The sequence below is a fragment of the Panthera uncia genome, chromosome A2 (assembly GCF_023721935.1).
Source record: "Panthera uncia isolate 11264 chromosome A2, Puncia_PCG_1.0, whole genome shotgun sequence".
In the NCBI taxonomy this organism is placed as follows: domain Eukaryota; kingdom Metazoa; phylum Chordata; class Mammalia; order Carnivora; family Felidae; genus Panthera; species Panthera uncia.
This window is the reverse complement of record NC_064816.1, coordinates 11,309,054-11,335,551: the sequence shown is the minus strand read 5'-3', so window position 1 is coordinate 11,335,551 and position 26,498 is coordinate 11,309,054. Positions and strand designations below refer to the sequence as shown.

The 26,498-nt window shown below is 45.7% G+C and overlaps 1 protein-coding gene across 1 annotated transcript; it reads left to right on the top strand.

Moving 5' to 3' along the window:
• The first annotated feature begins 17 nt into the window (after window positions 1-17).
• CALR3 (calreticulin 3) lies at window positions 18-22,440 on the top strand. The gene is made up of 9 exons (XM_049640145.1): window positions 18-238; window positions 492-593; window positions 2,164-2,367; window positions 9,007-9,101; window positions 12,341-12,529; window positions 16,344-16,451; window positions 16,546-16,677; window positions 17,658-17,750; window positions 22,216-22,440. The coding sequence occupies exons 1-9, from the start codon at window positions 148-150 to the stop codon at window positions 22,357-22,359; spliced, it is 1,158 nt and encodes a 385-aa protein (XP_049496102.1). The 5' UTR covers window positions 18-147; the 3' UTR covers window positions 22,360-22,440.
• The last annotated feature ends 4,058 nt before the right edge of the window (window positions 22,441-26,498 follow it).

Sequence of the window (26,498 nt, the reverse complement as noted above, 5' to 3'; positions counted from 1 at the left end):
GCCCGGCGTGCACTGCGCGGTAGGGGCCAATGGTGCCTCAGGTCACAATCGCGAGGCGTGACGGGAGTTGTAGTCTTGGGACGGTCTGGCACTTCGCCGAGACCGCTGGGAGCAAAGGGGCGTTACAAGAAGAGCAGCGCGCACTCTATGGCTGTGGCTCCCGTTCCGCTGTGGGCGGTCTGCGTGCTGCGGGTGGCGCTGGCCACCGTCTACTTCCAAGAGGAATTTCTAGACGGAGGTGAAAAGGCGATGTCCGTGGTGGTGGGAAAGTAGGGGCGAAAGCTCCTCCATCCTTGGCTGCCCAGCGGATAGCCAGAGTCGCCATTGGCACCAGCCCATCGCCGCGGGGTCGGTGGTGGCGAAGCTTTGAAGCCTCGAGCCCCCCGCCCCCCCACCGCGCGCGCGCGCGCTCACACACACACACACACACACACACCTCCATGATTCAAATGAACAGTCTCAGCTCTAACCGGTCTTGTTTCCCCCCACAGAGCGCTGGAGGAACCGCTGGGTGCAGTCCACCAATGACTCCCAATTTGGGCATTTTAGACTCTCATCGGGGAAATTTTATGGTCATAAGGAAAAGGACAAAGGTTAGTGTAGGAATGGTGAGAAAATGGAGCTAAATGTCAAACACACACGCCTCACCTCCATAGCAACCTTCCGAGGTAGGTGTGGCACACCCATAACACCTCTTACAGCCGTTTCACGGGTGGGGAAGCTAAGGCTTGGATAGGGCCTGGCATTACTTTTTCTCTTTCCTTTCTTTACTTGCCCAAGGTTGCTCCATTGTATACCCACTAGTGGCAGGAGTTTGGAGACTCCAGGTCTTTGACCTGCAAAAGGAAAATGATTAGGGGATACTTCTCATGTTTATTTCCACTTTAAGAAGGAGAAAAAAATCGACCTAAAAGGTACATGCTGTCAGGTGTATAGATCGTAGGGGTATAGAAAGATGAGTGTTTACATTTGTACACCCTGGATCAGATAGGGAATGTTTCAGAGCCCCCGCCCCCTTGCACTGCCCATCCCCCAAGTCAGTAGCCTCCTAGTGCCAAGGGTAACTTCTGTCTTCTTCTCATTTCTCATGTTCAAACGTGGACAAACTACACACTTGTTTTTTGCATGGCTGGTGAGATAAGAATGGCTTTTACATATTTTAGTTGTTGGGGAAAAATCAAAAGGGGAATGGTATTTTATAATGTATAAAAATTACATAAAATTTAGTGAAACATATGAAATGTCAATATCCATAAGTAAAGTTTTAATGGAACACAGCCATGATCATTCATTGACTTAGGTTCTTTGGCCTTTTGCATGCTGTAAAGGCAGTAAGTTGGCACACAGACTGTATGACCCGCGAAGTCTAAAATACTTGATCTCTGGCTTGGCAGAAAAGATTGGCCAACCTCTGGTTCAGATGAAAAGTTTTCCTCTTTTCACCAGCCTTCCACTCCACCTCTACCTTGACTCCGCTCCTCCGGTGTTGTCCTGTCGGCAGCTTCTGGTTTTCTTTTCTTTCTTTTTTTTTTTTTTTTTTTAATTTTTTAACTTTTATTTATTATTGAGAGACAGAGCATGAGCATGGGAGGGGCAGAGAGAGGAGGAGACACAGAATCTGAAGGAGGCTCCAGGCTCTGAGCTGTCAGCACAGAGCCTGACGCGGGGCTCGAACTCACAGACCGTGAGATCATGACCTGAGCCAAAGTTGGACACTTAACCGACTGAGCCACCCAGGCGCCCCCAAAGCAACTCTTTTAAGACAGGAATGAAAGAAAAGACCTAGGATGCTCTGGTTTTTAACGAAGTTGCCGCACAAGCTTTATTGTGTGTTCCCACCCCTTGGAGGATGAATGGAAGCAAAATTAACTCCTTATCCCCTTAGACTGCACATTTGTCATCTAAAGTTTAAGTGTTTCAATTTAAGACACAACAGTGGTACACTGAGCACAGAGAAACAACGGGGTGTGGAAATAGAAGGTTTCTGGCAGCAGAGAGACTTAGTGGTATGGCCATCCCATATTATTGTGAAGGTGTGTGTGAGGCCCTGGGCTGATGTGAGTGGTTATTCCTGGGGGCAGGGGGAAGGGTGACCATTTAATTCCCTGCAGCACCGAGCGCACGTGTCATTCCTCATCCTTCACGAGTCCTTTTTGTTTAAAGGTCTGCAAACCACGCAAAATGGCCGATTCTATGCCATCTCGGCACGTTTCAAACCGTTTAGCAACAAAGGGAAGACGCTGGTCGTTCAGTACACAGTGAAACACGAGCAAAAGATGGACTGTGGAGGGGGCTACGTTAAGATCTTCCCTGCAGATGTGGATCAGAAGAACCTGAATGGAAAATCTCAGTACTATATTATGTTTGGTGAGTTCAGATAGCACAAAACAACCATTTCTGATGACTTTGAACCCTTCCTTCCACTTGATAGAATTCCTCAGAGCAAGACTTGGCTTCAGTAGTAGTGTTGAGTATATCCAACCAAAGGTTTTTAGTACTGTGAAACCTAATTAACATTATAAAAAGGCAACTGTACCATTCTATTGTACTTTTTTTTTAAATTTTTTAATGTTTATTTATTTTGAGACAGAGAGAGACAGAGCATGAACGGGGGAGGGGCAGAGAGAGAGGGAGACACAGAATCGGAAACAGGCTCCAGGCTCTGAGCTGTCAGCACAGAGCCCGACACGGGGCTCGAACCCACGAACCGTGAGATCATGACCTGAGCCGAAGTCGGACGCTTAACCGACTGAGCCACCCAGGCACCCCTCTATTGTACTTTTGAGAGAGTTATTTATGCGATAGTAATGTAGTCCCAAGTATTTGAAATACATCAGGAGTCAGCAGACTTTGGCCACGGGCCACGTCAGCCAACGGACTGTGTTTGTTACGCCCCATGAGCTGAGAATGGGTTTTAATGTTTTTAATGATTAAAAAAATTAAAAGAAGGCTAATATTTTTGACACATGAAAATGGTAGGAAAGCCAAAAACATTTCCTGCCTAGCCCTTGCTGACCCCTGGAACACATTAAATATCTCCTGATACCAGGAGTAATTGATTACAATTTGTGCTAGAATTGGCATGGGAGCCCATTGGGCCACAGGAACTGGACATAACTGAAGCGTGTGGGTTCAAAAAGTTTTCAGGATAAAGAGGATTCTGGGAAAATGGAATAGGACGCACCAGGAATCCATCTCCCCACCTGGACAAAAATCAACAGAATATGATGTAACTATTTTGGAACTCTGAAGTCTGTGGAAGGATTGCTTCTTCCAGGGGAAGAATGGGAAGGTTAATTTGGGGCAATTTGAGCTCTTAGCACAGGAGACCTACCCATCCCCCATTTCAAGCCACACGGCAGACAGCTGTGCATGTGCTCCTGGAGCAGCCGATACGCAGCTTGCCACAGCCGGGGTGGGCAAAAAGGACCCTGTCCTCCCAGTATCAGGGATCTGAACTCTGATCGCTGCTTCCGATCACAGAAGTGCAAACAAATGAACAGCAGAGTTTTGTGTGTTATTGAAGTTAAACTGGTGTAAATTCTAATTAGAGCACTATAACTTCAAGGTGTTAAATGTAACCCCCATGGTTCCTCCACAAAGGAAGTAGCTATAGAATATACACAAAAGGAAGTTAAAAAGGAATTTAAACATTTCCCTACAAAAACTCAAAACGAAAGAAGGGGCGCCTGGGTGGCTCAGTCGGTTAAGCATCCAACTTCAGCTCAGGTCATGATCTTATGGTTTGTGAGTTCGAGCCCCGCATCGGGCTCTGTGCTGAAAGCTCAGAGCCCGGAGCCTGCTTCAGATTCTGTGTCTCCCCCTCTCTCTGATCCTCCCCCACTCATGCTCTTTCTCTCAAAAAAAAAAAAAAAAAAAAAAAAAAAAAACATTAAAAAAGTTTTTTTCAAAGAGGTTTAAAGTGAAAGGGTGGGAAAAGGTATTCCAGGCAAATAGCACCCAAAAGAGAGCAGAGGTGGCCATACTAATATCAGGCAAAATAGACTTTGAATAAAAGGTTACAAGAGACACAGGACATTATATATTAATAAAAAGGTCAAGGGGCGCCTGGGTGGCTCAGTCGGTTGGGCGGCCGACTTCGGCTCAGGTCATGATCTCGCGGTCCGTAAGTTCGAGCCCCGCGTCGGGCTCTGTGCTCACAGCTCAGAGCCTGGAGCCTGTTTCAGATTCTGTGTCTCCCTCTCTCTGACCCTCCCTGTTCATGCTCTGTCTCTCTGTTTCAAAAATAAATAAACGTTAAAAATTTTTTTTTTTAAAAAAGGCAAGAAGATGTAATAACTATAAACATTTACATGCCTAAATGTAACTTCAAAATATATGAAACAAAAACTGGTAGAATTGAAGGGAGAAATAGGCATAATAAAGAGTACAGCAGAGATAAATGAAATCATGAATAGAAAGACAACAGAGGAAATTAATGAAATCCAAAGTTGTTTCTCCAAAAAGGTCAACAAAACTGACAAAACCTTTACCTAGATGGACAAAGAAAGAAGACTCAAATTACTAAAATCAGAAATGGGATGTTACTACCAATTCTACAGAAATAAAAGGAATTATATGAGAGAGTGCTAAGAACAATTATACACCCAAAAATTTGGATAACCTTGGTAAAATGGACAAATTCCTAGAATCACAAAACCTGCCAAGACTCAATCATGAAAAAATAGAAAATCTGAAGAGACTTATAAATAGTAAGGAGCTTGAAGCAGTAAACCAAAATCTCCCAATAAAGCAAAATCTTGAATCTGATGAACCTCTCACCAATTCTACCAAACATTTAAAGAAGGACTAACACCAATCCTTCTCAAACTTTTCAAAAAAACATTGAAGAGGTGGGAACATGTACTTCCTAGCTCATTCTATGAGGCTAGCATTATTCTGATACCAAAGCCAGACACTAAAAGAAAAGAAACCTACAGACCAATATTCTTATTAACATTGATGCAAAAATTCTCAACAAAATACTAGCAAACAGAAGTCAGCAGCATATTAAAAGGATTATACACCATGACCAAGTGGCATTTCTTCCTTGTCTACAAGGGTGATTTGAAATATGAAAATCAATCAATAGTATATGCTGCATCAACAGAATGAAAGAAAAAAAGAAACACATGATCATCACAATTGATGCAGAAAAAGCATTCAACAAAATTCAATACCCTTTCATGATAAAACAGTTGACGAACTAGAAATAGCAGGAAACTACTTCAACATAATAAAAGCCATATATGAAAAACCCACAGCAAACATACCTAGTGGTGAAAGACAAAGCTTTTCCTGTAAGATCAGGAATAAGGCAAGCATGCCCACTTTCACCACTTTTTTTTTAAGTTTGTTTATTTTGAGAGGAAGAGGGGGAGAGAGAGTGCCCAAGTGCAAGCAGGGGAGGGGCAGAGAGAGAAGGAGAGAGAATTCCAAGCAGGGGTTCGAACTCACAAATCATGAAATCATGACCTGAGCCGAAATCAAGAGTTGGATGCTCAACCAACTGAGCCACCCAGGTGCCCCCACTTTCACCACTTCTTTTCAACATACTACTGGAAGTTCTAGCCAGAGCAAACAAGCAAGAAAAATAAATAAAAGCCATCCAAATTGGAAAGAAAGTAAAATTATCTGTTTGCAGATGATTTGATCTTATATGGAGAAAATCATAGAGATTGCACAAAAAAATTATTAGAATTAGTGAATGAATTCAGCAAAGTAGCAGGATACAAAGTCAACACACAAAAACCAGTTACGTTCCTATATGTGAACAATGAACAATCTGAAAGGGAAGTTACAAAAATAATTCCATTTACAATAGCATCCAAAAGAGTAAAATACTTAGGAATTAAGCAAGGAGGTGAAAAATTCATACAATGATAACTACAAAATATTGCTGAAAGAAATTAAAGAAGATGTAAATAAATGGAAAGACATTCCATGTTCATGGAATGGAAGACTTAATAGTGTTAAAATGTTAACTCTAGGGGCGCCTGGGTGGCTCAGTCGGTTAAGCCACCGACTTCGGCTCAGGTCATGATCTCGCGGTCCGTGAGTTCAAGCCCCCCGTTGGGCTCTGTGCTGACAGCTCAGAGCCTGGAGCCTGTTTCGGATTCTGTGTCTCCCTCTCTCTGACCCTCCCCCGTTCATGCTCTGTCTCTCTCTGTCTCAAAAATAAATAAACGTTAAAAAAAAAAAAATGTTAACACTAGCCAAAGCATTCTACAGATTCTAAAAACAATATACAGATTCAATCCAATTCCTATTAAAATTCCAATGACTTTTTTTTTTTGGCAGAATTGGAAAAACCCATTCTAACATTCATGTGGAATCTCAAGGGACCCTGAATAGCCAAAACAATCTCAAAAAAGAAGAACAAGACTAGAGGGCTCAAGTGTCCATCTGCAAATGAATGGATATACAAATGTGGTATCCATATAATGGACTATCATTCAGCTTTATAAAGGAGGGAAATTTTGATACAGGCTACAACATGGAAGAACCTTGAGGACATTATTCTAAGTGAAATAAGCCAGTCACAAAAAGACAAATACTATCCAATTCCACTTATTTTATTTTAGGTCCTTGGAGTAGTCAAAATTATAGAGCCAGAAGATAGAATGGTGGTTGCCAGGGGCTGAGACAGGGGAGAATGGGGAGTTAGTGTTTAATAAATATAGAGTTCCAGTTTTGTAAGATGAAGAGTCATGGGGATGGGCAGTGGGGATGGTTGCTCAACACGGCAAATGTATTTAATACCCCTGAAGGTACACTTAAAAATGACCCAGACAGTAAATCTTATGTATATTTTACCACAGTTAAAAAATAAGTGAAAAAAATCTTTAAAAAAATTTTTTTTAATGTTTATTTTTGAGAGAGTGAGAGAGAGAGAGAGACAGAAGGCAAGTGGGGGAGGGGCAGAGAGAGAGGGAGACACAGAATCTGAAGCAGGCTCCAGGCCCTGAGTTGTCAGCACAGAGCCCGACACGGGGCTCAAACCCACGAACTGTGAGATCATGACCTGAGCCAAAGTTGGACGCTTAAGCGGTTGACTGAGCCACCCAGGCACCCCCCAAAAATATTGGAAATGCAATTTCAAAATATCTGTCTGTAATTCAAGTTTAGGGAATCCTTTTTTAAAGTTCTTTTCTCTCGTGACATGGATGTATTGCAGAAATTTTCTCTGTCCTGGTTTTCCAGTGCTTATCTTTGAATTTATTGTGATCAGCATCAGCCTTCAGACACCTGTTACACTGTTCTCATGTTTGTATGTACAGCTGGTCACAGTGTTATAGAAGTAGAGAAAATAGATATTATATTATTTATTGAATCTGGATATAATCCTGCCCTGTCTTGGAGGGCAAGGTGACTTCTCTAAGGCCACCACATTACATATATGCAAACTTTCCACCAATTGCATAGTCCCTGACCCCTGCTGTCTTCTCCACCATGACTCCAATTTACTGTTGCATTTAAAATCTGGAACAAAGAACAAACATCTTTATTTTGATTAAAAAGGAAATTAAAATGTCTTCATTTAGGTTATTTTTATTTTCTTAAAACAGGATGCCAGCGATACAAATGCAGTCTTAAATTATGTTTAAAACCCTAGGAAACAGGTAACACAGCTTCCATTTTGCAAATAAAGAAACTGAGGCTCACGAAGATTAAACTTACTTGCCCCAAATCAGGTCAGCCTGGCTTTAGAGCCTATCTGTCTACTCCCATTTCTTCATAAAAATCCATTACATGCATAAATATTTTATGATCGCTCTTAATGGAAAATGTCCAGATTTCCCAGGCATGCCCGGGCATGTTCTGAAGCCTAATTTAATATTTAAAGCATGTAGGTGCTTAGAAATCAGAAAATTCTGACCAACTTTGAAGGGAAAATTTCATATTTTAATCCTGAGGTGGTAGACTTTCATACAGATAGTTCACATACCATAGCTTTTGTTTTAAAAATTGAACTGGAATGTTTTCCAGTGATTTAAAAAAAAAAAAAAAAGGAAATTACATAAACATTGTCCTCTGAGAACTCAGCTGGGAGGTAGACATACTGTTCTTTGTGGGTCCCTCAGGATGCTACTTCTAAGTTCAATGTCATATCCACTCTGGCAAATTGATGATATCCTTTAATTATGTGCAGCCTGGATCTCTCTTATTCTGGAGACTCATCACTGCAAGTTGTAGAAAAAAAAAAAAAATTGCCGTCATCTGCTTGTGTTTACATAGGGTTTGCCTCACAGAATCCCCAGGGGCGGGTGCAGCCCCGGGTCAATGGATTTGGTGGAATTTGATTCGAGACAGAAAGACACCCAGAGGGTCTAGTACATTCCGGAGGCTTAAGCTCAGTAAAGCAGCAGCAGGGTAATTCCAAACATCCTCAGAAGTTTGGACAAATTTTCCAGATACCTCCTGCAAACCTTGTTTAGTACATTCAGAAAGTCTTAGTCCGAATATGTGCCTGCGTGTTGTGCATAATGATAATAACAAATATTGAGCATTGCCATATTAAATGCTTTACATACCTGAGCCCATTTAATTGGCAAAGTATCCTTGGAAGTCAGGATTAACATCCCCATTTTAGAGAGCAGGACACGGGGGCGTGGGTAGCTGCGTCGCTGCAAATGTGTCTTAGCACGGTGAAAGCTGAGATCAGAGCCAGCTAGTCCCTCACCTGGCACAGGCCACCTCTTAGAGCTTCAGACCAAGGACCCAAGTCTCAGGCAGCGTGCCAAGGATGCTTCCCAGACTGTTAAATCTTTTTCTTACTCACATGCTGCCTTACACTTGACTCCAAAGTAGTTTCAGTGAACCGAGAAGTCACCTGAACCAAGAAGGGTGCCGCTGTCCATTTCAGTATCTCTATGACAACGTCCGATTGTTCCTGCACCTATAGACTTCTGGTGCCTCGTATATTATTTCACAATGATTGGGGGTCTCCTGGGGTGATGCATCATAGAAAGAAATTGAGAGCAGCTAATATTTTTTTTTTTGTAGGGCCCGATATTTGTGGATTTGATTTCAAGAAAGTTCATGTTATTTTACACTTCAAGAATCAGTATCACTCAAACAAGAAATCGATCAGGTGTAAGGTAAGTGCTTCTGTATTCAAATCTGTGATTGTGTTAACTCTTTTTTTTTTTTAATGTTTATTTATTTTGAGAGAGAGTGAGAGAGAGAGAGAGAAGGGAAGGGGCAGAGAGGGAGGGAAAGAGAGAGAATCCAAAGCAGGATCCACACTGTCAGCAGAGCCCAACTCGGAGCTTGAACTCACGAACTGTGAGATCATACCCTGAGCTGAAATCAAGAGTCGGATGATTAACTGACTGAGCCACCCAGCCACCTGTGTTAACTCTTAATGACAGCATAAATTTAGAGAAAATCCTTTTGATCTTAAAATATTTATGGGGCGCCTGGGTGGCTTGGTCGGTTAAGTGTCTGACTTCGGCTCAGGTCATGATCTCACTGCCCGTGAGTTCGAGCCCCGCGTCGGGCTCTGTGCTGACCGCTCAGAGCCTGGAGCCTGTTTCAGATTCTGTGTCTCCTTCTCTCTCTGCCCCTCCCCTGTTCATGCTCTGTCTCTCTCTGTCTCAAAAATAAATAAATGTTGAAAAAAAAAAATTAAAATATTTAACTGAGCCAGGTATGGATCTTAGCAAACACACCCCCCATGCCCTAGGTTTCCAGTTTAGCAGTGTTATTAGAGATACTTGCCTACCCCTTTGGCTTGTTTTCTGACGTTTGTACCCATCAGGAGGGCATACTCACTTTTCACTGTGAGCTGTGACATCGTATTATAATCTGCCTTATAAGGGTTACAATAGAATAGTCACATTTCAGCGGTATCCGTCCTCACTATGGAATAAAATATTCAGGCTGGGACGCAAAAACATCCTGAAGAAATTAATCTTCAACATACCAAAACATTTACAAATGGGAAAGTTTCTAAAATGGAAGCATACTTTCTTACTTTTTACCACGGATCCTGTGAAAACAACACTGATGCCTTCATAACTCCACGGCCCAGCCCAGGGCTTCTCCAAAGAGGCAGTTTGCATCACGTCCCTTGCTCCGGGCCCGCAGAAGGGAAGTACACTCCCCGAAGCAACCCCTCTATTTGAATGTAGCCACCAGGAAGCAGGGACCTGACTCCTGGGGCATCCCCAGTGCCCAGAGCTTCAACATGGGGGGCCTCCACAAGTCTGGGCAAATCTGGGCAGGAGGCCGGGGTGCATCTGGAGAGCACAGTGACTGCACAGAGGGGAAGTGTCCATAATCGCCACTATTTATTCAGTCCTGACCCAAGCAGGGGTGTGTTCGGTCTCTTCACAAAGCCCCAGTGAGTCTCCCGTTGGCAGCCTCGTTGCTCTCTTGGGGTCCCACCCGCCGACCTGGTGGCTGCAAAGGATCACCAGGTCCTCTTTAAATGGAGAGGCCTGACATCACTCCTGTGGGGGTGAGGGAGAGCTCGAAGGCCAACTGAGTGCACAGGTTTTACAACTGATTCCCGAGGAATTGTTCAGTTGCACATTGGATGTGGGGGAGAGCCGGGGGATGACACTACAGAGGCCATGAAGTCTGGCCTGGACTGTGCTGGGGAGGTCAGAGCATGACAAGCTCAGGACAGCAAGCCTATGGGGCCCCGAGTGGCAGCCGCAGATTGATGATGCCCTCAGACATGTGCTATTTCTGCACCTGCTAGAAAAAGAAAAGATGCTTCTGTTGAAGGAGCACTGACTCACAGGAGGTTGTTGGTGTTCCCAGTGAGGAGAAGCTACGTCCAGTGGGGTTGGATTCATTCTGTGATGCTGTGAAAGAAAGGCTGAGAATCTCCCCTGCAGGCAGTGGTCAGCCCTCAGGGGTTTTCAAGGAGAGGGGCAGATCTGCCTGTTAGAGAAATACCTCAGATGTTCTGGGGGGCGGGGGCTGGAGGGACAGGGTGATCGATAGGCAGGGAGAAGGGTGAGACTGTGAGGCCAAGGCTTCAATGGGATACAGAACATGGGACCGTTTTTGACAGGGGTGGGACCCAGAGGACTTTGTGATGTTTGGAATTCGGCTACTGGGTATGTGGTCGATGAATCTCAGCAGCATTGCTGTTAATCAGGGGAAACAAAGACCAGTGGGGGGCCAGGCCACACTCGAGAGATGTGTTTGGAACCATTGGTTGTGGACTCCTGGCAGACATCCAGGTAGAGGTGTCCAGAAAGTTGTTGGAAACTCCGCTCTGTAGCTCAGGCCAATGGTTAGGATTAAAGATCCTGGTTTGGATCCATTGCATATGTGTGGGAGTGGATGTTATCCCTCGGGATGGCCAATGAACCCAAAGTCTAAATTAGGAAAGGTGAGTGGAGACAAAGACGGACAGAGATCAGGGAGGGAGCATTGGGAGAAGCCTGTACTCAGCTGTCACAGCGAGCTACAGAGGTCGAGAGGAACACGGAGCAGACAGAGCCATCGGCCGTGGTGTGGACAGCAGCCTATGCCCCTCAGAGCAGAGCAGAGGGGTACTGAAGAAGCTATTACTTTTGGCTCTTAGCAGGGGGGGAGTCCTCCTGATGGAGCCTTTAAGATGCTGAGACAGTGGTTCCCAAACCTGAGCCCTGAGCAGCATCAGCATCTTTGGAAGGTCTGTGCAGGAGACTGGAGGGTCCATTCAGGTGCTGATACAGCAGGTCAGGCTGACCCGGCGACAGACATTTCTAGGGCATGCCCCGTGACAATGACCAGGCAGCCCCACTGCTGACAGGCAGGCACATCTTGGGCAGCCCCGACCTCCCCAGACACCTGCCCATCCACCTCCCATCTGTCATTTATTGAATGCTTGCCCAATGGTTCCCTTGTGTCTGGTCTGGGGCTTTTAACTGTGACCAAGAGAGACACTAGGCCTGCCCTTGCTAGACGGCTCAGAGCATTAGAAAGGTCCCCGCTGTGTTGAAAAAATAGACTGGGCTTCATTTGGTATCTTTCAGAATACAGAACAGGAAATCGTTTTCCGCATAACTTTTCATAAACCGAACAGAGCAGTGGTGTTTGGGTTACACCAAGACCCTGTCATAACCACCTGTGGGATTCTAGGTGGGAAGCATTGTCTACACATAAGGGAACCAGCCACTCAAGAGAAGTCAGCTGGTAGCGCGGAAGTTTTCTACAAGGGAGCGATTTCTTCTGTGGGCCACGTTTTGTAGTCAAGTCAACCCCTGTCCCTAGAAACACTCTTCTTGCTGTTTACAGCAAAGCTTTGACCAACAGCGACTTAAATCACATACGTAGACCTGCCCTGAAATGTCAAAGGTCTCATCGTTATCCTTTCTCCCCTTAAAACGTGCAGGTTGATGGATTTACACACCTCTATGCTCTGGTTTTAAGACCGGACCTCACTTACGAAGTGAAAATTGACGGTCAATCAATTGAATCCGGCGACATCGAGTATGACTGGAACTTAACGTCACTTAAGAAGATGGAGAAGTCCTCCGCAGAGTCCAAGGATTGGGACCAGGCGAAAGATGACAAATCCCAGGTGTGCATTTTCCACGAACATCTCCACAGAGTGTGCCAGTGGAGTTTGTAAGCACGCAGGTCCTGTGTGATTGCTGCATGGCTGGTAATCATGATGCCCACATGGTCACAACCAAAGTGCCCTCCCTGGAGCATTTGCCACTGAAACCGGCCACATAGCTTCACGCTTCCAGGGATCGTGAAAGGGTCTTACAATATTTGTGATGAAAGTGAGCAAGTTTTTTTTTTTTAACCCATGTGGTTTTTTTTTAAGGATATTGCATCAGCAATCTTTATAAAAGTGATTTTTTTTTCTTATTTTGCTATTCCGAATTTGAACATGAAGTATTTTTTGAGCATTGCACTTGTGACTGACAACCAAGAATCAGTTAACGTAATGGGTCTGCGTGAGTTTTCCTAGGGTTGCTTAACAAAGGACCGCAAAGTGGGTGGCTTAAAAATGACAGAAGTATAGGGGGGTGGGGGGAGCCAGGGTGGCTCAGTGGGTTGAACATCCGACCTCAGTCCAGGTCACGATCTCACGGTTCGTGACTTCAAGCCCCACATTGGGCTCGCTGCTGTCAGCACAGAGCCTGCTTCTGATCCTCTGTCCCCCTCTCTCTGCCTCTCTCCCACTTGTGCTCTCAAAAATAAATAAAACGTTAAAGATCATGACAGAGGGGCACCTGGGTGGCTCAGTTGGTTAAGTGTCCGACTTTGGCTCAGGTCATGATCTCATGGTTCTTGAGTTCGAGCCCCCACATTGGGCTCTGTGCTGATAGCTCAGAGCCTGGAGCCCGCTTCGGATTCTGTGTCTCCTTCTCTCTCTCTGCCCCACCCCTACTCGCTCACGCTCTCTCTCTCTCTCTCCAAAATAAATTAACATTAAAAAAAAAAAAGGACAAATGTATTCTCTCATGGGTCTTGAGGGCAGAAGGCAGAAATCCAGGATATCAGTAGGGTAACACTCCCTCTGAAGGATCTAGAGGACAATCCTTCCTTGTTTCTTCCAGCTTCCGTTGGTTCCAGGAGTTCCTTGGCTGGTAGGCCTCAATCTCTGCCCCGCCACCTCCCGCCCCCACACGGCCTCTTCTTCTTGTGTCTCTCCTATCTCTTATAAAGACGTTTGTCATTGGACTTAAGGCCCACCTGGATAATCCAGAAAGATGTGCCTCAAGATCCTTACCTTAATTACTTCTTCAAAGATCCTTTGTTCAATATAAGCTTGCATTCCCAGATTCCGAGATTTTGGACATGGACAAACCCTTACCCGGAGCTACCACTCAGCCCACTACAAGCTACCTTCTGTTTTGTTTTGTTTTGTGTTTAGTTTACATTTATTTATTGTCGCAGTGTTTTGTTTTGAGCATCAAACACTACTCCAAACCCATGAACCATTTGCCTTAAGACGGTTGTCTTTGCTGTAAGGCAATCAATGTCTGTGTTTACGATTAATTTCTGGCAACTTAAACCTGCTCAGTGGCATTGCTGTCTGATAATCAAGTACGTTGTCATAGACAATGTAATCATTAAAGCAAAAGAGCAAAGTTTCTCCCTCCCTTACTGACCTACCCTAAAAACAGACCAAAAAAGTAGTTTTCACCTGGAAAGAGCACTTACTTTAAACAAGGTACAGAGGGGCCCTTGGGTGGCTCAGTCGGTTAAGCGTCCGACCTCAGCTCAGGTCATGATCTCATGGTTTGTGAGTTCGAGCCCCGCGTCGGGCTCTGTGCTGACAACTCAGGGCCTGGAGCCTGCTTCAGATTCTGTGTCTCCCTCTCTCTCTGTCCCTCCCCAACTTGTCCTCTGTCTCTCTCTCTCTCTCTCTCTCTCTCTCTCAAAAATAAATAAACAGTAAAATTAAAAAACAAGCAAACAGAAAAACAAGGCACAGAATGGCGAAGAAACTGACCTTGCAGCCCTCTGGCTATGCAGGAGAGGACACAGGTCTTAGGATGAAAGTCCTGGCTGCCTCTGAGCTACAACGATGTGGGCTAGCAGTGTTGTGTGCCTTAGGGCTGAGCGTACTTGAGGTGGGTCCCTGGTGGAGCCTAATCATACGCTCAGGAGCTGGCCTCCAAACTGGCTGTGTTTTGTCCATTTGTTCAGTTCTGTGTGAACTCCTAAGCAAATTAGTTCATTATGGCATTATGATTTGACAGCCTGCAATTATAAGGAGCTGGCTACTCGGATTGCATTGTAACCATTTCCTGGTCCCAGCACAAGAGTGGCTCATCTGTTGCCAGTTGAGGTGGGAGCAAAAAAGCCGACCGGAAGCCACCAAATCCTACGTGTCAGTCATTAAGAAATATTGCATATCATGAAAAAGCCCGTCTTTTTTCGTTTGTTTGTTACTTTTGAGAAAGAGTGCGTGTGAGCAGGGGAGGGGCAGAGAGAGAGGGAGAGAGAGGATCCCAAGTGGTCTCCATGATGTCAGCACAGAGCCCAACTTGGGGCTCAAACCCACGAACCATGAAATCACGATCTGAGCTGAGATCAAGAGTCAGACGCTCAACCAACTAAGCCACCCAGATGCCCCTGTTTTTATATGTTTATCTGAATATTAATCCATAGCACCTTTTATTCATCCATTTATGTTTTTATAAAGTCTTTTTTAGTGTTTATTTATTTTTGAAAGCGAGAGACAGAGAGTGAGCAGGAGAGGGGCAGAGAGAAAGAGAGACACAGAATCCGGAATGGGCTCCAGGCTCTGAGCTGTCGCAGGGCTCGAACTCACGAACCGTGAGATCGTGACCTGAGCCAAAGTCGGACGCTTAACCCACTGAGCTACCCAGGCGCCCCATTCTCATCCATTTATTTATTCAACAAATATTTGTTCAACACCTCCTGAGCCACGTACAGACATAGAGACTCAGATATATGTGTATATATATGAGTGCATGGCTACATGTGTATATGTGTATACAAGTGTGCATGTGTGTTAATGTGTGTATGTATATGTGTGTCCACATCTATTATACACACGGATTATACATGTGTGTGCATGTATTATATGCATGCATATGTGCATGTATGTATGCATATATTTATATGTGTATACTGTGACTGTTAATATACATGTGTATATATTTTATATAATATATGTGTAAAGTCTAAATAACATAACTGCTTTTCTCCTGCTACCCAGCAATCCCCAGGTAAATCCTGGAACATTTCTTAGTTGTCCAGCCTCTCTCTCTGGAACATACCATGCACGACTGTGATGTAGAAGGACAGACCACCTAACCAGCAGTGACTGTGTGGCCCCTTCCCCCCAACATCACTTCTGTCCCAACATTTTTTTTTTTATTTTTTTTTTAAATTTATTTTTGAGACAGAGAGAAACAGAGCATGAACGGGGGAGGGCCAGAGAGAGAGGGAGACACAGAATCCGAAGCAGGCTCCAGGCTCTAAGCTGTCAGCACAGAGCCCAACGCGGGGCTCGAACTCACGGACAGTGAGATCATGACCTGAGCCAAAGTCGGACGCTCAACTGGCTGAGCCACCCAGGCGCCCCTGTCCCAACATTTTTTAACTTTAGCCACTATGTTGAGTTTTCCAGACTGTTGTTCCTCACCAGTTTGGGAAGGGCGGTGTGATCATGCCAAGGCTTAGGGAGAAAATCCGGGCAGCGTGGGGCCTTGACATCCTCGGTGGGACTGAGAACCCTGAGCACTTGGCCCTTTGATCACCAAATTGATGGGCAAATTATGATTTGACAGCCTGCAATGGGCCCACGCATAATGGGCCCATGGGCCTGCTGCTGCCTCCGGGTAGCTAAGAATTTCTTTTCTCACATCTGAGATTTGATTGTTTTTTTCCTTATACATGGTAAGGACTGGGAGAAGCATTTTCTGGATGCCAGTGCCAGTAAGCCAAGCGACTGGAACAGCGAACTGGACGGGGACTGGCAGGCGCCGATGCTGCAGAAGCCTCCGTACCAGGTGGGTGGTGTCTTTTCCTGCGATGCCCCAGGATGGCCCTCCCCCGCCTCCGCCTGCGTCCCTCCGGACCCGCACTTAGGTTCTGTTGTTGCAGGATGGCCTGAAACCAGAGGGTATAGACAAAGACGTTTGGCTCCATCAGAAGCTGAAAAACACCCATTATTTGACGGAGTACGACCTCTCAGAATTTGAGAACATTGGTGCCATTGGACTGGAGCTTTGGCAGGTTACTTGGTTTTAAATTTGCTATCACGCGGGGGCGCCTAGGTGGCTCAGGAAGTTGAGTGTCCAACTCTTGATTTCAGCTCAGGTCATGATCCCAAGGTCGTGGGATAGAGCCATGCGTCGGGCTCAGCCCCCGAGCATGGAGCCTATTTGGGATTCTCTCTCTCTCTCTCTCTCTCTCTCTCTCTCTCTCTCCCCCCCCTTCTGCCCCTCCCCCACTGAAAGAAAGAAAGAAAGAATAAATAAATAAATAAATAAATAAATAAATAAATAAATAAATTTGCTGCAGTTTGATAACTCTGAGCTTCAGCCTAAACTCCTGCATTCGCATAGCTGGTATTCCTTGAGTTCCTACTGTGTACCTGGTATTCCTTGAGCTCCTACTGTGTACCTGGTACCCATACCTGGACTCAAGACGTAATTCAGCCATGAACAAAACAGACATCCTTTCTGCCCTCCTTTTTTTTTTTTTTTTTTTTGCATTTCCCGTCTGCCTCGCTGCCCCCTGGGGATTTGTCACTCCTCAGCCTGGAGTTGACCTGTGGGGCCCATCAGCTTTAGGACAAGACTGCAGATTCTGATGCTAGCAGAGTGTCCAGGGTGGAGCCTGAGATCCTGCCTCCCCAGCAAGCTCCCAGGTGGTGCTGACGCTGCGGGCTGACTTTGCACAGTCAAGTTCTCGGGCAGTGGTGGGTGAACATCACAAGCGCTCGAGTCCCTTGAGTGCTCTTCAGTCTCCACGCCCAGGCAGCACCCCAGACCGGTTAAGTCAGCATCCCTGGGGGGGACGCCAGGCATCAGGAGTTTCTAAGTTTGAGAACCAGTGCCTCGGAGGGAAGGGATGCTTCAGAAATGGGTTTAGGCACATGCTACTGTTGAGATCCAATCACCCTTAGGGTCCTGAGCCACATACAATTGCTTCTTGGTACAAAGTTGTTGTATTCGTCACATCAATAAGGAAGGCCTTATTTTCATCCACAGGTGAGATCAGGAACCATCTTCGATAACTTCCTGATCACAGACGATGAAGAGTATGCTGAGAATTTTGGCAAAGCCACTTGGGGGGAAACTAAGGTATGACACACAATGAACTTTTTGTTCATCATTCATTTATGTCTGTACTTGAGTCTAACATATAGGAAAGGGCTTGATGGATTTGTATTAGTAAACATCCCACCCAGATCAATGTACAGAATGTTACCAGGGTTCTGGGAACCTCCTCATACCCCCTCCCTGCCGGTAGCTGCCCCCGAAGGGAGGAACCACTATCCCATTGCCGTACATTTGACCTCCTTTTGAAATTCATGTAAGTGGAGCCATCCAATAGTTACTCACTCAGGCAGTGCTGTGAGCTTCAGGTTATCGAATGCAGCAGCAGCTCATTCTTGCTGTGTGAATATTCCAGAAGGTATATATCCGTTCTCTGTTGATGCAGCTTTGGATTGCTTCCAGCTTGTGGCCTCACGAATAAAGCTGTTTCCGTCATTCCCGTGTGTGTCTTTCAGTGGACACATGCCCAGGACAGGACAGCCTGGGTCACAAGGTCCCACACAGCCCAACAGTTTTCGGTGTGTCATCCTCTTTTCTGTTTCCTTTTGCACAGGTTGAGAGTTACAGTTTATGCCGCATCTTTGGCCACGCTTGGTATCATCGTCAGTTGTTGACAAGTCAAATTTACTGAAGCATAATATGCACACTGTAAGACTTATCCTTTTTTGGTGTGGAAGTCTACGACTTTTGATAAACGCATACAGTTGTGAAACCACCAACAAAGATCCAGATGTAGGGGGGCCTGGGTGGCTCGGTCGGTTAAGCGTTTGACCTCGGCTCACGTCACGATCTCATGGTCTGTGAGTTCGAGCCCCGCGTCGGGCTCTGTGCTGACGGCTCAGAGCCTAGAGCCTGTTTCCGAGTCTGTGTCTCCCTCTCTCTCTGCCCCTCCCCCGCTCACGCTCTGTCTCTCTCTCTCTCAAAAAATAAATAAACATTAAAAAATTTTTTTTAAATGGGATGAACTGGGGGCGCCTGGGTGGCTCAGTCAGTTAAGCGTCCGACTTCAGCTCAGGTCATGATATAATGGTTTGAGGGTTCAAGCCCTGCATCAGGTTCTGTGCTGACAGCTCAGAGCCTGGAGCCTGCTTCAAATTCTGTGTCTCCCTCTCTCTCTGCCCCTCCCCTACTCATGCTCTTTCTCTCAAAAATAAACATTAAAAAAGTTAAAAAAAAAAAAAAAAAAAAAAGAACCAGATGTAGAACAGGATCATCATCCCCAAAGGTCTCCTTGGGCCCTTTGGAGCCAAACCCTCTCCCACTTCAGGCCTCCACTGACCTGGTATCTGCCCGTACAGCCTCAACTTTTCGAAGTGTCATGTAAATGGAGTAAGCTAGCATGTGGTCTTTTTGAGCCTGCTCCTCAAGCATAATGTGTCTGAGATTGAGCCATGTTTGGGGTATTAGTCAGTAATTGGTTTCTTCTTATTGCCGGGTAGTTTTATTTTTTTTTTAATTTTTATTATTTTTGTAATCTTTATTTATTTTTGAGAGACAGAGACAGAGCATGAGTGGAGGAGGGGCAGAGAGAAAGGGAGACACAGAATCCGAAGCAGGCTCCAGGCTCTGAGCTGTCAGCATAGAGCTTGAGGCGGGGCTCGCACCCACAAACTGTGAGATCATGATCTGAGCCGAAGTCAGACGCTTAACCGACTGAGCCACCCAGGCACCCCAGTAGTTTTATTTTTTTTTTTAATTTTTAAGTTTATTTATTTATTTTGAGAGAGAAAGGAAGTGGGGGAGGGGCAGAGAGAGGGGGCAAGAGAGAATCCCAAGCAGGCTCCACACTGTTGGCGCAGAGCCCAACGCGGGGCGCTAATTCACGAACTGTGAGTTCATGACCGGAACCGAGATCAAGAGTCAGATGCTTAACCAACTGAGCCCCCACCAGGCACCCCATTGGTAGTTTTATCTGTTCACCAGTTGACAGACAATTGGGTGTTTCCGGTTTTTGACATATGATCAAAGCTGTTATGAATATTTACTTAACAGTTTTTTCTGTGTGGATGCGGGCCTTCAGTTCTCTGGCGTAAATAGCCAGGAATAGGTGGGTCCTACAAGAGGGGTTTAACCCCAGAAGAACCTGCCAGGCTGTTCCTAGGGGGGCTGTGCTGTCTCGCATCCTCAACCAGCACGGGGATTGTGGGCTTCTCTAGGCGTGTAGGGGTATTTCCAGTTTTAGTTTTCTTACCCTGGTAACAAATGAAGGTTGGCCCTGTTTTATGGCTTTCGTGGCCCTTTGGATATCCTTTTTTGTGAACCGCTTGCCTTTGATTTATTACTTCAGTTGAAGTGTAGTTGGCATACAATATTATATTGGTTGCGGGTGTACAACATAGTGATTCAACATTTATGTACGTTAAGAAATGTTCAGGGGCGCCTGGGTGGCGCAGTCGGTTAAGCGTCCGACTTCAGCCAGGTCACGATCTCGCGGTCCGTGAGTTCGAGCCCCGCGTCGGGCTCTGGGCTGATGGCTCGGAGCCTGGAGCCTGTTTCCGATTCTGTGTCTCCCTCTCTCTCTGCCCCTCCCCCGTTCATGCTTTGTCTCTCTCTGTCCCAAAAATAAATAAAAAAACATTGAAAAAAAAAATTAAAAAAAAAAAAAAAAAAAAAAGAAATGTTCACCATAAGTCTAGCTACCACCTGTCACCGTACAAAGTTATTACAGTATTATTGACTATATCGTCTATGCCGCACATGACATCCCCATGACTTATTTATATTTTATAACTGGAAGTTTGTACTTTTTGACCCCCTTCACTCATTTTGTGCACCCTCTTTCATTCCCCACCCCTCACCGTGTCTGATAAGCACCAACCTGTTCTCTGTATCTATGAGCTTGGTTTTTTTTTTTTTTTATTATTATTATTCCACATATAGGTGAGATCATATGGTATTTGTCTTTCTTCATCTTACTTATTTCACTTAGCATAATGCCTTCAAGGTCCATCTGTGTTGCTGCAGATGGCAAGATTTCATTCTCTTTTATGGCTAAGTAATATTCCACTGTGTGTGTGCGTGTGTGTGTGTGTGTGTCACATTTTCTTTATCCATTCATTGGTTGGTGGGCAGTTGGGTTGCTCTTAGTCTTGGCTATTGTAGATAATGCTGGAATAAACATGGGGGTGCAGATATCCTTTTGAGACAGTGTTTTCGTTTTCTTCAGAGAAATACCCAGAAGTGGAATTACTGGATTATATGGCATTACTGTTTTTAATTTGGGGGGAACCATCATACTGTTTTCTGTAGTGATTGCCCCAATTTACATTCCCACCAATAGTGTATGAGGGATCCCTTTTCTCCACATCCTTGGCCAGCGCTTTTTATCTAGTGGTTTTTTTTTTTTTTTTTTAATATATATAATAGCCATTCTAACAGGTGTGAGGTGATATCTCATTGTGGTTTTAATTTGTATTTTCCTGATAAGTGATAATGAGCATTTTTTTATGTTGGCCTGTTGGTCTGTGGGCCATCTGGATGTCTTCTTTGGGAAATGTCTATTCAGATCCTCTGCCTGTTTTTTCCATCAGATTTTTTTTTTTTGCTATTAAGTTGCATAAGTTCTTTATATAATTTGGATATGAACCTCTCATTAGACATGATTTGCAAATATTTCCTCCCATTGAACAGGTTGCCTTTTCATTTTGTTGACGGTGAGGGAGCCATTTCTTCTTGAATCTGATTTCTCCTGTAAAGCTTTACTAAAACTCTTTTTCAGTAATGACTACGGGAACCTTCTTGATGTTGTCTGCACTGCTAACCCTTGTGTTGATCACATGAGCCTGGATTTTTTTCACCTAGGCTCAGAGGACTCCTTTCACTACCCGTTCACTGCTTAGTTGATTGAAGGACAGGGGCCCAGGTACTCTGGGAAGAGAAGGAAGCGGATGGGTGTATTTGTGTCCTGTGGCCACTGTAACAGATTACCACAAATTGGCTGGCTTAACACAACATAGATTCATCATCTCACAGGTCTGGATGCCCGAAGTCCAAAATCACTATCAGTGGACTGAAATCAAGGCCTCAGCAGGGCTGAGCAGGCTGAGCAGCCCTCCAAGGGCTCTGCGGGAGCATCCTTCCTTCGCCTCTTGCAGCCTCCGGTGGCCCCTAGTGTCCCTTGGTTTGTGGCCATGTGGCTCTGTTTCTGCCTCTGTCTTTACGTGGTCTTCTGTGTATGTGTCAAATCTCTCCCTGTCTCCTATGAGGACATTAGTGATGGATTTTAGCGTCCATTTGATGACCCAGGATAATCTTCCTATCTCAACATGCTTAACTTAATCATATTTGCAAAGACCCTTTTCCCATAGAAGGTCCCATTTACAGGATCCGGGATTAAGGCCTGGCATCCTTGGGGGCTCTTCTAAGCTGCCCCCAGGCGGTGTGGAGGCTTGTAGAAGGCAAGGGCAGGCTGAAGGTGGATCCCCAGTCCCCTCCCTGGAAACACAACCCCCAGCGGCTAATGTCTCATGTGTCTGTTTCTTTCTCCAAGGGCCCAGAAAGGGAGATGGATGCCATACAGGCCAAGGAGGAAGTGAAGAAGGCCCGTGAGGAAGATGAGGAGGAGCTGCTGATGGGCAAGTTTGGTGGGCACGACAAAGGTTTCCAGAGATTTCACAGGAGGGACGAATTCTAGTCATTCCCACCCCAGATAAAGATGATGGGTAAAACCTTGCTTCTACTTTAATCTACATTTAAAAGTGCAAACATCAACATATGTGGTAATCTGTCCAATTTTCTTTGAAAATGTTCCTATGCTTCTCAGTGGGGTTGGCCTGGTTTTCCCCGGGGCCCCCTCCCCGCTGCGCACAGAGATTTCTCTCCACAAATCTGAGTGCTAGAAGCTACAGGCCAGTGACAGTCTGGCCCAAATCACGATGCTCTTCTCTTAGCCCCCAAAATGTTTTATAAATAAAAGTTGGTAGGGGCACCCGGGTGGCTTAGTCAGTTGGGCGGCCGACTACAGCTCAGGTCATGATCTCGCGGTGTGTGAGTTTGAGCCCCACATCGGGCTCTGTGCTGACAGCTCGGAGCCTGGAGCCTGCTTTGGATTCTGTGTCTCCCTCTCTCTCTGCCCCTTCCCTGTTTGCTCTCTGTCTCCCTCTCTCAAAAATAATAAACATTAAAAAAAAAAAGTTGGTAAAACTGATTTTGAAAAAGGAGAACTGATGCCTTTTTTTTCTTCAGGCTGTAAATTACCGATAGCATATGCTAACCTTTTCCAATACAAAATCTTTTTTTTTTTTTAATTTATTTTTGAGAGAGAGAGACAGAGAGTGCGAGTGGGGGAGGGGCAGACACAGAATCTGAAACAGGCTCCAGGCTCTGAGCTGTCAGCACAGAGTTCGAGCCCCCGACACGGGGCTTGAACTCATGAGCCATGAGATCATGACCTGAGCTGAAGTGAGATGCCCAACCCACTGAGCCACCCAGGCGCCCGTCACCGCCCCCCCCCCCCCCCCGCCCCCAATATGAAATCTTGATACACCATCATTAGCGTGGAAGCGTTTTGCAGGCTATTCTGGAGAACCCGGGTCTTGTGCACACACTTCTGATGTGCTGTAAAGATGCTCCTGCTTCTTTTCCGTCACTCTGTGACCCACTGCTGTGGCCTTTTATTCTCTGTAGGACAGAGGAATGAAATTCATTTTCTCGAGTGAAAATAATAATTACTTCCCAGTTCAATTTTTTCCCTTTAATCAAATAATTTGCTTTCTAATATTTTCTCTTTTAAAAACATTTTTTGATGTTTATTTTTGAGAGAGAGACAGAGACAGAGACAGAGTGCGAGCAGAGGAGGGGCAGAGAGAGAGGGAGACACAGAATCCCAAACAGGCTCCAGGCTCCGAGCGCTCAGCAGAGAGCCCAACGCGGGGCTCGAACTCACAAACTGGGAGATCGTGACCTAATCTGAAGTCGGACACTTAACCAGCTGCGCAACCCAGGTGCACCTTTAATATTTTAATTAGAAAACTAAAAAAAAAATTTTTAAGTAGACTCCACACCCAATATGGGGCTTGAACTCACAACTCCAAGATCAAGAGCCAAATGCTCTACTAACTGAGCCAGCCAGGCGCCCCAAATAACTTGCTTTTTTAAAGTCCTACATAAGCAGACTTCTGATTTGAAGACACCCGTTTTTCACACAGAAACTTGTGTTGGAAGTAATAAAATTTAGGACATCAGGAATTTGGAATCCGGTGATATTACAAATAAGCTGCATACATTAGAAACTATATGTGGCACATTGCTGGGTGATTAATGTGAAAAGTCTGCCGAGGAAGTGAAATTCCGGCAAGTTCCGTTCTCACTTTGGTTGAAGTTGGCGGACCTTCAGATGTGGACTTTTGGGCTGACGCTGACAGTTTATTGGGGTTGGTTATCACTCTCAGAAACGAAAGACACTTGCTGGAAGTGCAGGGATGGGATTCAACTGTCTACCTCTTTAATCTCTGAACGGGTAAGAAGTTACTGAGGAAACAAGCAGAGCCAGGCTTTGAGAGAATATGCTGCAAGCAGTTGTATGAAGACGGGCCAGACCAGGTCAGACCCCGCAGAGCTCATCTTTTGGAGCAGTGCCAACCTAGAGAACTTTCTGTGAAGATGTTGCCCATTTGCACTGGCCAATACAGTGGCCACTGGCCACCCCTGAGCCCCTGAAATGTGACTGGTGAGACTGAGGAATAAATTTTAAAACAAATTAATAAACATTGGTTTTAGAGTAATTTTGGGTTCACGGCAAAACTGAGCACAAAGTACAAAGAGTTCCCACGTACCCCCACTCCTACACCCACACATCTCCACCGCCATCAATATCCCACAACACAGCGGGACGTTTGTCACCACGGCTGAACCTGACACATCGTGATCTCCCAGAATCCATAGTTTACAGTAAGATTCACTCTTGGTGTTGTACATTCTATGGAGGGATGCATTTTCAATCTTATTTAATTAATTAAATTAAGTTAATTTGAATTTAGTCAGCCAACCTGACGGGTGGCCGCCATGTTGGACAGTGCAGCTCTGTCCAGCGAGAGAGGCCCAGGAGGGGGGATCACTGCCCAGTGTGGTAGTTACAGGAGTAAGAGGGAATCCCCGGCCGCTGGCTGGGTGGGACTCACACCACCAAGCCTCTGTGTCCAGGCAAGAGGATGCAGGAGAGTCTCTGTTGTCCTGGTCTCTATAGGCTCTGACACCAAGGCTGGAAGCCTGCATATGCCATTTCACGGACACCCGTGCCCATTGGTTTCCTGTCATGTTCCGTCAGAAAGAAGTGGGAAGGCAGGTGGAGAGGAGAAGCCATTTTTTTTTCAGGCTTCTGCGGGCATCTCAGGCATGGTAAGAACAAAGCAGTGGCTTTAATGATGGGCAGAAGCAGCAGTGGCTGGGGACTGCGGGCTTCCGGGTTCCTGCTCAGGGTCCAGTGATTTTGGGTTTTGGGCCACACCTTTTTCCCTTTTGACCTTTAGTCTTAGAAGCGCTTGAAGCTCCCTACAGTTACTAATCGATAGGCGACCTTATATGCCTGTTCTGTTTTTCGCATACTTTTGTACTCATTCTCCCGTATGAAACATCCTCTGTGGGAAATACCTAAGATGACTTTTCCTGGGGTGCCTCGGCGGCTCAATCAGTTAAGTGTCTGACTCTTGGTTTCGGCTTCTGTCACGATCTCATTGTTCGTGGGGTCAAGTCCTGCGTTGGGCTCCACGCTGTCAACATGAAGCCTCCTTGGGATTCTTTCTTCTCCTCTCTCCGCCCCTCCCCTGGGTGCACTCTCTTGCTCTCTCAAAATAAATAAATAAACTTAAAAAATATTTAAAAAAATAAAATGACTTTTCCTTATGGAACACAGACTAATAAAGCACTCAAGACAGCTAAAAGCCTTGATCACCGCACCTAGACCACCACTACGCTTTCCAGCTGACCCACTCCCTTCCGTCCATCTATGCTCGGTACATTTTGCCTGCTGCATCCAGAGCCACCACTCTAGAACACAAATCTGATCATGTTTAGATCCCTCTTGTGGCTTCCCATTGTTTTTTGGGGGGAATGGGACAGAGGGAAAGGGAGAGAGTGAGAATCCTTTTTTTTTTTTTTTTAAACATACTCATTTTAGAGAGACAGAGTGAGAGCAGGGGAGGGGCAGAGGGAGAGGGAGACACAGAATCCGAAGCAGGCTCCAGGCTCTGAGCCGTCAGCACAGAGCCCAATGTGGGGCTCAAACTCACGAGCCGTGAGATCATGACCTGAGCTGAAGTCGGACGCTTAACCAACTGAGCCACCCAGGCGCCCCAGGAGAGAGAGTCCTAAGTAGGCTCCACGCTCAGCACAGAGCCTGACACGGGGCTCGATCCCACCACCTGGGATCATAGGATCAGTCAGATGCTCAACCAACTGAGCCAACCAGGTGCCCCTTCCCATTGATCTTTATACAGGGGATGGAGAAGTGTAGGAGCACGATGAGACTGAAAACTTAGAGCAGACAGCAAAACACTCTCAAGATGAGACCAGATGACACATGGTCTCATATCATTGCTCTTTACTCAGGGGTGTCTCATAAGATCAGCAGGAGCTTGTGAGACTCCCAAATGGAAGAGGGAGACAGGAAGCTGTGCCCCACCCCTGAGATCACATGGCCTTCTAGCTTGCCTGCCTGAGAAACAGGGCCTGATCAGACTCACTGTGCCACCATCACAGGAGGAGGGCAGGTAAGGGGATGCCCACCTGCCCTGAAGAGACCTTGCGGTCAGCTGCCCAGGACTCCTTCTTCATCTT

Excerpts from the sequence above, each read along its gene's own strand:
- CALR3 (XM_049640145.1), top strand. The coding sequence starts at position 148 with ATGGCTGTGGCTCCCGTTCCGCTGTGGGCGGTCTGCGTGCTGCGGGTG. Across the intron at positions 2,368-9,006 it reads TCAGTACTATATTATGTTTG|GGCCCGATATTTGTGGATTT; the intron begins GTGAGTTCAGAT and ends TTTTTTTTGTAG. Across the intron at positions 17,751-22,215 it reads CCACTTGGGGGGAAACTAAG|GGCCCAGAAAGGGAGATGGA; the intron begins GTATGACACACA and ends TCTTTCTCCAAG.